This window comes from Tauraco erythrolophus, chromosome 3, assembly GCF_009769465.1.
Source record: "Tauraco erythrolophus isolate bTauEry1 chromosome 3, bTauEry1.pri, whole genome shotgun sequence".
NCBI classification, from domain to species: Eukaryota; Metazoa; Chordata; class Aves; order Musophagiformes; family Musophagidae; genus Tauraco; species Tauraco erythrolophus.
In genome coordinates this window covers 3,433,492-3,447,705 of record NC_141467.1, presented here as the reverse complement: position 1 = coordinate 3,447,705, position 14,214 = coordinate 3,433,492, and the positions used below count along the sequence as shown (strand labels likewise).

Here is a 14,214-nt window from a genome sequence, read left to right as displayed (position 1 = left end):
TAAATGGCTTAAGGAATTAATAACTTATTCACAGGGAAGAAAAGCTGCAGAAGAGCCATGGGGATTAGCAGCCCAAGCCCTGTTTCTAAAGTGATTTAGGATTCTAAAAATCCATGTCACTAGATGTTACGTGGATTCTTACACCATTTTTGAAAACTACTTTTATTGATTAGCAGAAAAAATGCAATGACACCTTTGTTACACACAAAATACCTGCCCTAGCTCATCACTTGGAGCCATACTGTAAAGTTTCCCTGAGACAGAAACTGGTGACCAATTCAATCCAAACACTGGCCGCAATCATCACCAACATGAATGAGATGAATGGAGAGAGAATATGAATGGAGAAGATATGGATGAATATGAATGGAGAAGAGGAGGCTCAGGGGGGACCTTCTTGCTCTCTACAATTACCTGAAAGGAAGTTGTAGGGAGATGGGGGTTGGTCTCTTCTCCCACGTTATGAATGACAGGATGAGAGGGAATGGCCTCAAGTTACACCAGGGGAAATTTAGGTTAGATATCAGGAAAAATTTCTGTACAGAGAGGGTTGTGAAGTATTGGAACAGGCTGCCCAGGGAGGTGGTGGAGTCCCCATCCCTGGAGGTGTTTCAAAACCGTGTGGATTTGGCGTTGAGGAACATGGTTTAGGGATCCTGACAGTGCAGGGTGAATGGCTGGACTCGATGATCTTGAGGGTCTCTTCCAACCAGATGATTCTATGGATTCCATGATATGCAGTCCACCGTAAGAAGCCGTACAGGAGCAAAAAATTAAACAAACTGGACACAAAATTTTGTGTGTTAGGACCAACTAAATCTAGAGTAAGCCTTTAATATCCTCTATAATAGAAGCTATTCAGAAAGGTACTTTCACTTTTATTTGTGTAATTGCTGTTCTTTTCTTTAGGTTTTCTCGAGGGTTTAATTTGCTTTCTGAAAATATACGCTGATTTGTCAGTGTTGGGAAATGCTAAGACTTCTTAGGCCAACACCAAAGCAGGAGTTTAATTTTAAACTAATGGATAAATTTATTAACATCTAAAGAAACTGCGATGTTGAGAACATCTGCAAATAAAGACATTCAGCCAGGTACTGACCTATATGTTTCAGTTTCTAATTTTAGGTAATCAATATTTTTTTTTTTAAAAAAAAGTTGTTCACCAAACGTTCATTCTTGCTTTTGCAAACACTACTAGACAGGAACAAAGCACTTCTCAAAATCACAAGAATTCTTATTCATATGGAGGAACTGAATCCACAGCATATCCATATTAACACTTAGTAGGGAGAATAAGCTTGTAAACACAAGAAGCAAAAATATAGAAAAAGGAGAAAAATTAAGAAAACCAGAGCAATTACTAGAGCTCCCTCTACCTCACCACTACCCTGTCAAACCTCGCTACTGTTAAGGCACGTGGGACAATGTGTGATCATACAGGGACATCTCGCTTTCAAGAGATGCTAAAAACGTGGAGAGAAACTTATTCCCAAAACTGAGCTACTGGGCTAAAAATTCTATTCATACAGTCTCTCTCTCCCCCATCAGATTTTTTTTCTGGAAGTCGATGCCAAAAATTGAAACCAGACTAAAAACTCATTGAGGAGAAAATGTTATTACCTCCCCAGCCACCCACTGGCTGTTCAAATAATATCGTATATATCTGTGCCCTTCTGCATATTTATTGAATTTGTCAAGTTTTTGTTCCCAAGTAAAACTTATTGGCCCTGTCAAAAGTTCACCAGCTGCACAAGTGACTTTGATGGCCTGAGGAACAGCCCTGGCGCTAGCGTCATGGAAGAGCCTGTGGCTTTCCTCTCCCTTTTCCAGCTGAGATCGGTATGTTGATGCATGGGGCCCAGAGAAGATACAGAAGGAGGGAAATTGAAAAAATAATAAACAATAAAAATATAAATTACAGAAAGCGCTCACCAAGCCATCCTGGTTTTATTATATGGCCTTGAGAAGGAATTTTGTATTTTCAATCAAACTATGTGGAATATGCATTGTAAACATTCTGCACCCACTGCTTAACATTTTTACGGCTTAGTAGGAGAAGAGCTAATAGGACGTAGAAGAACGTAGAGTGGGTTGCTACATAATCCTTGTGGTGTGGCTGATGGGCTGTCATATGGAAAGAGCAGGGTTGAGGTGTCACCTCTTGGAATCGCAGAGGATGGAAGCAGGACTGTGAGGGTCTGGGGACACAAAAGAGAGAATAGGGCAGAAAGACCCCTTTTGCAGCAGGGTGACGAGCAGCACCCTGGTACTAACTTCTTTGGAAGGGCATCTGTCCTCCAAGTTGGGGAGTGAATGAGAGAACAGAGAATGAAGACTTGGAATAAAAAAATGAAGATGTAGTCGCCTACGTGTTTTTCTTATGAGCTAGAGGGCAACACTAGACATATCTGCTGGGGCAGTCATTCACGCCCAGAAGGTCTCTCATGTGACAAAATTAGAAAGAGAGGGGAAAAAAAAAGAACGTAGAGAAACAATACTCTGTAACACAGCAAATACAACAGGCTAGAAATATTTGACCTGTGGCTGCTGTCTCTTGTTCATACTTACACAATGGTTTTCCCAATGTGCTTAAATGACTTCTCCACAAATTCACGGACACTGTGGACCTCCCCAGTGGCTATGACAAAGTCCTCAGGCTCATCCGTTTGCAACATCAGCCACATGGCCTGTGGAAAGACAAAGTCAGATTCAGTGCACTTGTAAGTGGCCTCTTTGGTGCATGATATTATATTACTGCGGTTTTCATTTGGAAATGACAACACACACACACACACACATGCCCCAAGCTGGGGAAACTAGCACTTTCCTAACATGGTGGCTATTAACCAGTTCAGTGCAACTCTGAAAAGAGTTCAATTATTTCTTATTATGGAAAACAATGCTGTATTTGATTTTCAATTTGTTTCACAGCAGGGGTTTCTGCAGGGGATACTTTAATATGTTTACTTTTGAACATTGAGACTTGGTTTAGTGCTCAAGAGCATGGATTCCCTTGTTTAAAGCACTGCATGAAACGACATAGATACGGGGAAAAGAACAAAATTTTGTAATGGTTCAGTCCAGAGTGCTGTTGTCTTCCTGTTATAGAACAATATTGAACACATTGAATCATGAAAACGTGGGTCTTTTTGGCTCTTTCTTCTGTCACGTTTGTTTTGGCCGAGTTGAGATTTTAATGAAGAGTAAGTAATTAAAAAGGTAACTAAGAATAGTCAACAGTGTATTTGGCCAAATTAATCTCTTTTTCCTGCTGAATATTACACATTAAAGCACCGTAGGAGAAACTTTTTCTTTTGACATAGGAACACAGAAAACACTGGTAGAAAATTGAGACAACCATTAAGATCTCTTTTAGAGAACGGTTTGCGCAGTGGCAAAAATTGCAACAGGTTTTGAAGCAAAACTTCATGGGATTGTCAACATATTTGCGTTTCAGGGGAGCAGGTTTACTTCCCACAGCAATGTCTTCCAGAGTCGCCTCCCACAAACAAGTAATGATGGATGAGCACCATCTCAGAGGGCTGGCCAGCCAAGTCAGCAGGAGAGCAGATGGAAAAAGAGGCACGCGAAGACACGTGTGACTTGTCTGAGGTATGACAGCAGGTACATTCCAGTTTTCTGATGTGCAACTGGACTATTTGACTGCCTAGGAGCTGTAGGTGGACAGAATAATTATTACTTTAGATCAATCAAAATGATGTAAACTCTTTGTTTCCTTTGGAGAGGAAAAGGGAATACCTGTATGGCATGATCCTCATTTAATAAATAACCAGAAAAGGAAAACAAAATAATTCAGCTCTCTCTCCATATGGTAAAAAGGACTGTCATCTTCTCACAGCGTAATCCACAACGCTATTTGCATTGACCTCTTCACATCAGCTTTAAAGAAAACAACTTTAGTAGGTCCCTTGATGGTAGTGGATACTCTGCAAATCAGATTATTAAAAGCTTTGGGACAGCTCGGTTTCTCTTGGTAAATACCACCTGAAATATTCCATTTTTCCTCCTCTATTCTTAATAAATCAGCATCCAGCATAGCAAGGTGATGCATTCCACTTAAAGGGTTCTATTTGCAAGTCATTTTTCTTCCCAGGTATTATTTTATGCATCTTCCAAAGTTTTGACAAGATTTTATTAACATGTTCCTTTTGAACCTTTTTGCTTCTTGAACGTGCGTAGAAGGCTGGGTTTTGGGCAACTGCTGTGTAAGTCCTTGACATTAATTGTGCTTTAGGGATATGACCTGCTGGGCAGGACAATGGCAGCAACTTTATTTTTCCTTTCCAGGGTTGAACATCCTAGCCAATGACGCAGAAATACCCGACTGGCTGATGAAACTCCTCTTGTGGGGAGGAGATGTCTTAACTCGTATCTCTCATATGAGCTTTCTTGGAACGTTGGGGTTTCCCTGCTGATTTGAGAGGTCACCATAAATCATCAGCTCCTTCATGACTGCAAAAGCTTGAAGGATTCACAGTAGTGGCAGCTTCACAGAAAGGTAAAAGGAATACCTAAAATAAGTAATTGATAGTTCTGGTTCTCCTAGTCTAGTCCTTGATTTCACAGAACTTCAGCTTTCATTAAGCAGCCCAGCTGGAAACAAGCAGCTTCCTCATATGAGAAGGCACTATTTGAGTGAATAAGGATTTCCAAGATTAGGCAGCCAGTCAGAGTCAGAATTTACAGTGGTTCTCCTCCTGAATTTAGTGGACGTTTACTGTGCATAATGAATTCAAGCTCTTGCCTTTCTTTGTTTGAAACTCACACAGCACTGTGGTGTCAGTCACATCTGATAGAGATGTAACAACCAAACCTCATTTATCAGCAAAAATCACTGCCCACCCCCAAATGCCACGTAGGCTGACCAAATACTCAACATTAGCATAAGGACCTGTTATTTACTCTGCGCTTTTGCAAAGTGGCATTAATACGTCTAAGTGGATGCAGAATCAGACTTTTTTTTGCCATCCTTCCACTTTTAAACACCTTAGTCTTGTAATTCTTTGGGCACAATTTTAATGTGGCTGCTTATGCTGAGACATTCAACAACAGAGTGAGTATTTAAAATATTTACACATTAATTTTGTGTATTAACATAAAATAGGGTTGGAAGTTTCTCTTTACAACATGGACTACATTGATGGAGACAGCTACAAAATACTAACAAAAAAAACAGCTTTTGACAATTGGTCCCACCAAGTTTTGTGCATTTGGATGTATGGACTCTCGCCTACCGTTTAAGAGAGCAAGGAATCACCATCTTAGAAATCCAACTTACACTGCAGTTAGCAATGACCAAACAATGCCACTAGAGTTGCTAAAAGCTATTCCTCAAGTCCTACCAGGAAAGAACATTTAGATTAATGATTACTTGAGAATCTGTCACTGCTGGTTCTTTTATTTTTTTTTCCTGGCATTCTCGATTGTTGCCACTTACAATTACCTCAATCAAATCAGGTATGAAAAAAATGAACACGCTAAAAATTACAAAGCAAGCGATAGTTCTGTTTTGTTTTGAGGAAGGCAACCAAACGCTGCTGCTTTGAGTGGTTCTAGGTGAACAATCCATCAAAAAAATGCAAAGGCAAGCCAGAAGACAGAGAAATCTTTGAACAAGCTCCACATTCAAATCTTGATTTCCACAGGTACAGCCCGTGACAACCAAGGAGAGATCCGTGTACAAGCAGTAGCTGTATGCTTTCCCTACAGCGAGTGCCAGGAATGTGCTTCCCCCCACATCATCAGACTAATAAAGGCCCTTGACCTACCAATTTCTAGGCATTTCCTTTAAGAGTTCACATTGTACCAGACTCCGGGCTGAGAATGAGAGGGAAGGGGGAGATACAGCTCCAGGTTTATTTGTCATTACTGAATGGCTTACTGGTTTTAACAGAGGGGAAAAGCTTTGTTTAAATTTCCACTGAAAGTAATTAATGGTTATTGACTGGCAAATGAAGAACAGGTGACACTCTGAATTAGAAGATAAATGATCTCATGTTCTAGCGTGATAATGGGTTAGTAATTGCTACAAAGCCTCAGCCTAGTGCGTCCCATCATAATGCTAGATCATGTCCAGAACACAAAGGCCTCTGTGTGAGAGGTATTCAGCCGTTCACCTCCCGATACAGCTGCAGAGTGATTTGCTCCATTTATTCTCTGATGGACTGCACAACTGAGGCAAAAGTTCACCCATTCTCACCTTCCTGTTCACATGCTGAACCACATGACCCATGACATGGCTGAACTGGGATAAAAACATTGCCCAGCTTTGGCTCTTGGCTATCTTTTAACCGTCACAAGGTCATATATTTTAGGGATTTTTCTGGTGCAGGAATGGGGAATCTTGGATTTTCCTGTATTTCTCTGTAAAGGCTATTTTGGACAGGCTGACAGCACATAAAGAAATTACTCGTGTTCAGTTCTGCCACCCTCTCTCTGATTTTTTGCTCGATCCATCTAACAAAACGTGGGCAAATGTGGAAAAGCAGGAAACTGCTATGGAAACAATTCAGGCTTTGGCTCCCTTAGAATAAGACCGTTCCTTTAATGGCAAATGTGTCAAAACATATTTTTCATATTTGAACTCTTTCTGGCTCTGGTCTACTGACTCACAAAGTCTAAAGGCAATACTATGCCATTTACATTTAAAGACAGAAACCTAACCAGAGAGAGATACGTAGCAAGTCTAGCAAGCGGACACGCTTTTATGATTATGTGGACTAAGATATCTGTTCTGCATGCCTGAACTACAGCCTCTGCCAAAAATCTTTCCTCTTTCATCTTTCCCCTCTTCCCTTTTCTGTATATAAGCCCCTGCCAGTAGTAAGCACCATTTTTAAGCAACGCAACCAAAACATGAACCAGTCTTCTTCCTGCCCGCATTTCTTTGCTTACATAGTGTTTGCACCTGGGCTAGCGAACGGGAAAGCCCAAGCTGGGCTAACACGACCTTCATATAGGTACATTCTGTGCATGCCACTGCCGTTATGGTTGTGATGTGTCTGCTTGTCTTGAGCATCTGGAGTATGTGGTAGATGTGTTTCACCATTAACTTCCAGTCCGGCATCCCAGTGAGAAAACATTTATTAACTGGGCTGTCATCCATGGATAACAAAGACTCAGTGGTTGAGGTTATGTTTAACTCTTTGTATTTGATACTTTCTTTCACTGTCTGCTCTAGCACTGTATATTGTTAAAATGGGCTTGTAGTCAGATATCTGCCTTTTTAAGAGAAAAAAAAAAAACAAATCCAACTTTCCGAGACTTTAAAGTAAAACCAATGATTTCTGCTCTAGAAATAAAAGATGATTTTTCAAGAGAACGAGTAAAGCCTTTTCTTATGTCTCATCCGATGCAAGACCCAAAACAGGCGTGATGGAACAGATGCACGATGTGATAAATGGAAAATGGTCTTGTTGGTACTATTTACTATTGACCTGCACTACACAGCATTTTTTACCAAGACCTATACTATCAGAAAAACATTTCGTACATATTTCTGGGTTTTACGGAGAGAACTTCTGACTTCTTTGTATTTGCCACACGCACACACACACAAAAAATCAGACCCAATCAGTAACATTTACTTTAGGAGATGGAACAGATAGTTGTAGCCTGATGCAGGGTGCACTGTCCGTCTGTTTCAGAGACAAAGCAGCAGAGACTGGTGAATGTCTAGTTCTACTTACTTATCACTTACACAGGACATGGGTTACCTCAAGGCTGTCAACAATTACGGAGCAATTTCTGACTAAGTCAGAAAACATTACCACCCAGAGAGACCCGAGAGTACGTTATCATCGTTTATAGAAATTCTGTCTTTACAGTATTTCATACTCTATTGTCTAGAAGTGGGCAGAAGAATTCAGTGGGTTGGACATGGGACTCTCTAGTGATCTCAAACCTAGCTATCCTGCTGGGGTCACCACTGAGAAGGAGAATTGAGCATTTTGGGCCAAAGCGTGATGAGCCTTTACAGGGATGTGGTGGCAAAGGAGAACCTTGTTCCCATATGGCGAGCACAAAGGCCTGGCATGACTGCTGTTCCTGCATGCATCATGAGAGACTGTTCTCTTTGTGCCACAAAAGACAGGGCTATTGTATCACCTCCCTCTCTGCATAGTCTCTACTCAATTGCACTGGCATGGAGAGAAGCTGCTCGGCATCTTCTGCACTGTGCGACGTGGGGAGATGTCATGCCCACGCACTTCCTGCCTGGATGCGAAGCGGTTCCAGATGCCATCGCTTGCCTCCTCCTGACACAACCCAGCTGACTGGCTGTGGTTTCTCAAGCTGCTACAGAAATGACCACAACTGATGACTGTTCTCTAGAAAAGTGAGACTGGGGACATCGACTCAGAGCTCTGAACCCAAAGTGAATTCCAGTCTATCTATTTATTTACTTTTGGAGGGGCAGGGAAGGAAGAGGTGCTACACTGGCCGAGTCAGTCACATCTGATTGACTTCTGTGACTGTTAAAAGCATAGGTGTGTACTGGGTGTAGCTGGCAGGCATGAGAGTGTCTTATATAAGGAGATTATATATAGAGACACTGATACATACATCCAATACACAACAGAGGGGAAAAAAATAATCTTTTTACACATGTTCTGCACACAACAGGGGCACAGCACACATGGCTGAAAAATACTAACGAAGTTCAAGTACAGCAAAAATGTCTTGTGATAAGAGTAAAGTATAAGCTGCCTCTGCCTGAGAGCCAACACAAAAGCATTGGGCATGATCCCATGCTCCCTGCCACAATGGGAGTTCAGTCTCAGTAACGACTATTGCTTTAGTGCTTGTTTCTGGCGATATTATAAGGCAAGGCAAGCACAGCAGGGAGACTCTTGCCAAAGAAAACCACAGGGATGTGCTGCCAGGCATGCTGATACTCCCCAACAAGCCCGTGAATATGGGAGTATGCATAATCAATGTACTCCTATGCTTTTTTCCCTAAAATACAACCGTTCTGGCTCAGTTACTTAAAAAGTAAGGGTGCACACCCAAGAAGCAAGAACTTTACTATGTGCTTACAGTTTGCATTTGAAAGGCAAACTGAAGTTGGTGACTGAGGTCGTTGTCTATCGTTGCAACAAGAATGACACTTTTCATAAGCTCAATCCTCTCTCAAAACCTCCAGCAAAAGAGGTACTGCCCAGGAAGTGCAGGACACACACCTCTTCCTTTCCCCCCCAGAAGAGTCATCATCCTGTTTTCCCAAATCACCAAAAATCACAGTGTTGGTGCAAGACCTGTTGCTCAAGGAACCTCCATTCATGGAAAAACCCTTTTGAGCACCATGTGAGCATCAGTTTAAATACATTTTGATATGCTTCTTCCTTAGCAGTGTAAGGCTGAACATAAGGACTCCAATGTCTGTGTACAAAGCTTTTGCTTTAGCTTTGTCCTTTCTACTCACGCAGAGGAAACAGTGAGTACTTATGACATGGCAGAGCGATGTTTGCAAACCATAGACAGTTACATCACTGACAGAAGAGGTACAAAATGAGAACAGATACGAGATGAAAACATTTTCCTCTGAGTGGAAAACCACATCATTTGATAAAAAACAACGGAAAATTTACATTAAGAATCTCAAGAAAGGAAACAAACAACAAAAGTAACTTTTACCGATATCCATATTCAAAGTCTCTCAGTAACAGAGATAATATTCATAGATTCATAGATTTCTAGGTTGGAAAAGACCTTAGAGATCATCGAGTCCAACCGTCCCTAATCCACAACTTGCAGATTTTTGAAGTTACAGTGGATAAATTCCCACAGAAGCAACGTGAAGCATGCTTGCTGACTCAGTCAAATGCTATGGTTTGGCTGTAGATGTGAACTTGTTCAGAGCTGAACTGTGTTCAGATCCATGACTTTTTTTCCTTTCAAGTTAAAAGAGTATAGTTTATATATTTAAAGATAACAATCCAACAGTTATAAAGTTACTAAGATAATAAAATACCTGATAATCTTTGTGGAGCATCTTGAATGAAAACAGTATCAATGTCTTCTGAAACAAAAGCCCTCACATCTGTAGGAAATACTAGGAAATACTGTCTAACTTTTCTCTTGTAAGCAGATAGGCCAATTGTTTTACAGATCTCAGGGAGGACTCGTGAAACTTTAGTAGGCAGTTTTATTAATAAAAACCACAAGAATTATAATCCAGATAAACCTTAAAGGTCAACCTTCCCCGTTAACGCAACACCATGTTTCTCACATGCACCTCAGTTGAACACAAAGTTCTCATTGTGTTATCAAAAACTAGATTACTGCTTCCCCTCCGCTCCTCCCCTTGTGTCACCGAGTGTCAAAATATTGTTCTTTCAATACATGGAAGTATTTGTATACAGTTTTATGACTGATCTTTAGTTGCTAGCTGGAGGCAAAAAAGAAACAGTAAAGCTGCTTGTTGGGAACCCTCACCAACAATGAAAATTAATATAGTCCCTTTTCCCTGCCAAAAAAATTTGAACAGATTTTTAGGTCCACAATGGTTTGTTTATTCTTCAAATGGTTAAATTGGAAGTGACGTGTGTGACACAAAGTAATTTAAATGAAAAGATACAGAAAGGATGCATATATGCTCTGTTTCTTTCATTTTAATTTTGGAGGATATTGCCGCAATTGCTAACAAAGGGGTGCCTTAAATGCTGTTTAACAAAAAAGGGAAAGAAATTCAAAGCTAAACAGAGAAAAATAATAAAAAAAAGTGAATTACGAAAGTACATGTGAGTTTTAACCACTCAGATTTGTACTACCTAGTCAAGACTATAGAACAAATACGTTTCCCAGGCTCCACCTAGCAGACAATTCTGAAAGATACTTGACCCACTTCCCCTCCCTTTTTTTTTTTCCCTTCCAGAATTAATTTTGCCTGCTATTTTTAAATGAATGAAAGACAAAATACCTCTTCACAAAGAAGCAGACTCCCATTTGACAGGATTACTCACCGCTCAAGTAAAGGGTTGTACCCAGGTTGTGGTGAGGGCAGAGAAGTCTTCGGGACCCATGCCAGGAAGGACTGGTTGGGGCCACGATCTAACCACAAGAAAACAGACTGGGCTTTCAAGTCGAGTACTGGCATGTTCACTGGAGCAAAATGATCAGCCTCAAAACAATGATTGCAATGTAGATATTGATCACAAAAAGTTTACACTGCAACATTTGACTATGAAAAGATCCTGGTTGATGCTTCTGACACCTGTTTGCCTCCTATTTCTTTCCTGGATTGCTCAGACACTTACAGCTAAGCGCAAGCTGACGTGCTCCTTCCGATGGGGGTCAGAGGAGCAGCATGATCTACGGATCAAAGCACTACTGATGTCCATGCAATCAAAAATGCTGTTATCTTTATCATGATTCAAACAATTACTTTCTCTCTCCAAATCTTCTCTTCCTTTCCTTTCCTCTTCTCTCCTCTCCTCCCATTTGTGAGCATCACCTCTTCAGCTTGCTAGCTTCTCCGCTCCAGGTTTGTGGGTCTGCTGGGATCTGCCCAGTGCCTATCCAAAAAATGGTCCTGGCTCGGGTTAAACCACTAGCAGTGCTGCAAAAGAGCGCTAAGAGCAGCGGAGAACTGCCAGAGCACAGGCAGATAGGCTCAGAGATAACAAAGCACTACTTCATAATGTTGATACGTTTTTGAGGGTATAATTGGGAAGGAAGAAGAGCAAGCCTTTAAGATAGTGAAAGTTACAAAGCAAAAGCACTGAGATAAAATTTATCAACAGTGGTTGTGGTTTGTTTTTTTTTTTTTTTTAAAAAAAAGAAATATGGGGAGATAGAGTGAGTTAATTACATAAAATTAACCTGAATTCTATTTTATAATTTACATTTCCTCTCCAAATTTCCCGAAATCTTGCTTCATGCTTTTGAACACTAAGGCATTTTCTCCTCAGACCACTACCAGTTTCCAAATGATGTTAAACTCCTGAATAATAATCTAAAACAATTCATTTGAAATGTTAATTTACTCATCCTGAGGAAAGCATTTACTATTCATTGGGTTCTTATAAAATGAGGGTTATCCTTGTCTGAATAATCTGTGTAAATAAAGAACATGCTACCTTTAACACATCACTGAAACATCACCTTCTAATGTTATTCCAGTTTTGGAAATAAAAAAGATTTTCACCATTAAGTCATTGTTACGTATGAGGCAGTGGTAAAAATGCACACCAAGCACTGTTTTCCTAACCAGAAAAAGCAAGAAGTTACTTGAAAAAGTATCAAGATGCTGAAGTAGTCTCATTCCCGGTTTCGTGGAATTTTTCTTTTCCTGTACCAGAACATTTCAGGTGACAACGTTTTGGAATTCGATGCAAAATTCTCTCAGTTGAGTACAGACAGAGACAAGAGCACAACCCTGATGCCTTGGGGATATGGTAATGCAATACAGAGGGATTTATTTTCTTCTTTATTTTTACCTCATGTCACAAGTTCAATTTTAGGCCAACAGTACCCAAAACCGCCACCATGTGATACAGCAGCTTATGCAAAGAATTTGGAGGTTTTAACCCAAGCCCTAGGACGGAGGGATCCGCCTCACAGATTCGCTGTCACAGAGTTAGTGTTACTGATGCTCTGACTAAGTTTCTCCATGCTCAAAGTCTGATACCAGCCCATGGTCTATGCCATCCCAAATCGGGCCATGGGAATTTCAGCCAGAAAAAGTCAACAGCAAAACGATCCCGGCAACCAAAGGACATATTTTAGAAATCCGGCTGTCCAGCGCAGACGTGAAAAGGCAACAGGAAGATTTCTTTTGAGCAGGCTCAAAAATACATTTGGAGGGCACTTCTCACCGACCTTCCCTTGGCTTGCTCTGGCCATCCTGATTCCACCGTCATTAGTAACTACTACTTCTGCAACGGTGGTTAGTCACACTGAATCCCAAGTCAGGGAAAGGGAAAGGTCTGCGTTAAACCCATAGACACGGCTGCTCTCCGTGGGCTAGTGTCAAAATGGAATACAAAATTTTATTCAGTTTGTTCCCAGCAATAAATACAGTCCTGGCATCCTGGCTATATCCTTCACATAACAGCATGTGTTCTTTTATGCACCCTGGGAGCGATTCTATTTAAAGCCATGGAATTGTGGGTGTGAGACTGTAAGCACATCCACTTACCCAAAACAAAATTAAAACCTGTCTTATATTAGAGTCAGGAGAGCTGTTACGAAAAATGCAAACCATATGAAGTTTTAAGCATACTTATGTTTTTTATCTGTCTCTGTGTAGCATATACAATCGACTTTCACTGCCTGAGACGAAGTGCTGACAAGTGTTTTACCATATTATTACAGAATACCCCAGTAGCATTATCACACTTCAGCTTTTGCTTGCAATAAATCTCTGCTACATGCACGTCAGAAGTCATCGCTCGTATCACATCCAGAAAAAGTAAGGGCCCTCCCTCCCCAGTGGACATGAACGAGACTCTACGCACGCTAGGTATTCCGCCGTTAAGGCTGGAATAACTCCCGCGGGCCAGACACCGGGAACAACGTTCCCACAAGCATTACTTGGCAAGGGCCAGAGGTCTGTTCTCAGGCAAGTCACAGTGGCACAGGCATGAGTCACTGCAGAACACAATGGATTTATCACCACAACCACATTATCATCCCTTATATGCCAGTTTCCATGTCCAAGTCTCTTTTCATTCTTTTTTTCTTCTTCTCAGAGACTTTCTCAACTCAATGCTGAAACATATTTCACATGAACACGGTTCTCTGCTCTGTATATATATTTTTTTTTAACAGCTATACCATAAACCATATTCTAATTGCATGAATCCAGCTTTGGGTCCAGCCTGTTTTTTGGTTTCAGTTTGGTCAAAGCAAATGATGAGCAGACACGATCTCCAGTGACCCAATCTCAGCGGTGACAATGACTCTCTTTGTGGCCTTGAGTAAAGCATTTAATCTTACCTCCTAAATCTTGCTGTCTGTGAAGCTGGAGTGATAATATTTATGCAACTAGAGCGCTGTAAGAAAGTTAAGGGTAGCACAGATGTTTCATGATGAAGTGCATTATTTGTTATAGAATTAGATGCCTTTGTCTGCACTTTTATAGTGGAAAAAAAAGTTATTTTTCCCCTCTAAAAGGTGGGAATTCAAACATTCTTCCTTAATAGTGACTAGCTCCAGACTAATTAAAAAATGAATTAAAGAAGCAAGGAAACC

The 14,214-nt window shown here is 40.8% G+C and overlaps 1 protein-coding gene across 1 annotated transcript in view; it reads right to left on the bottom strand.

Annotated features, from left to right (window-relative positions):
* GMDS (GDP-mannose 4,6-dehydratase) overlaps window positions 1-14,214 on the bottom strand; it is a 423,906-nt gene that overhangs the window by 79,813 nt on the left and 329,879 nt on the right. Inside the window, exon 8 of the mRNA XM_086608965.1 lies at window positions 2,569-2,687. Coding sequence (XP_086465091.1) covers window positions 2,569-2,687 — 119 coding nt within the window. The remainder of the gene's footprint in view (window positions 1-2,568; window positions 2,688-14,214) is intronic.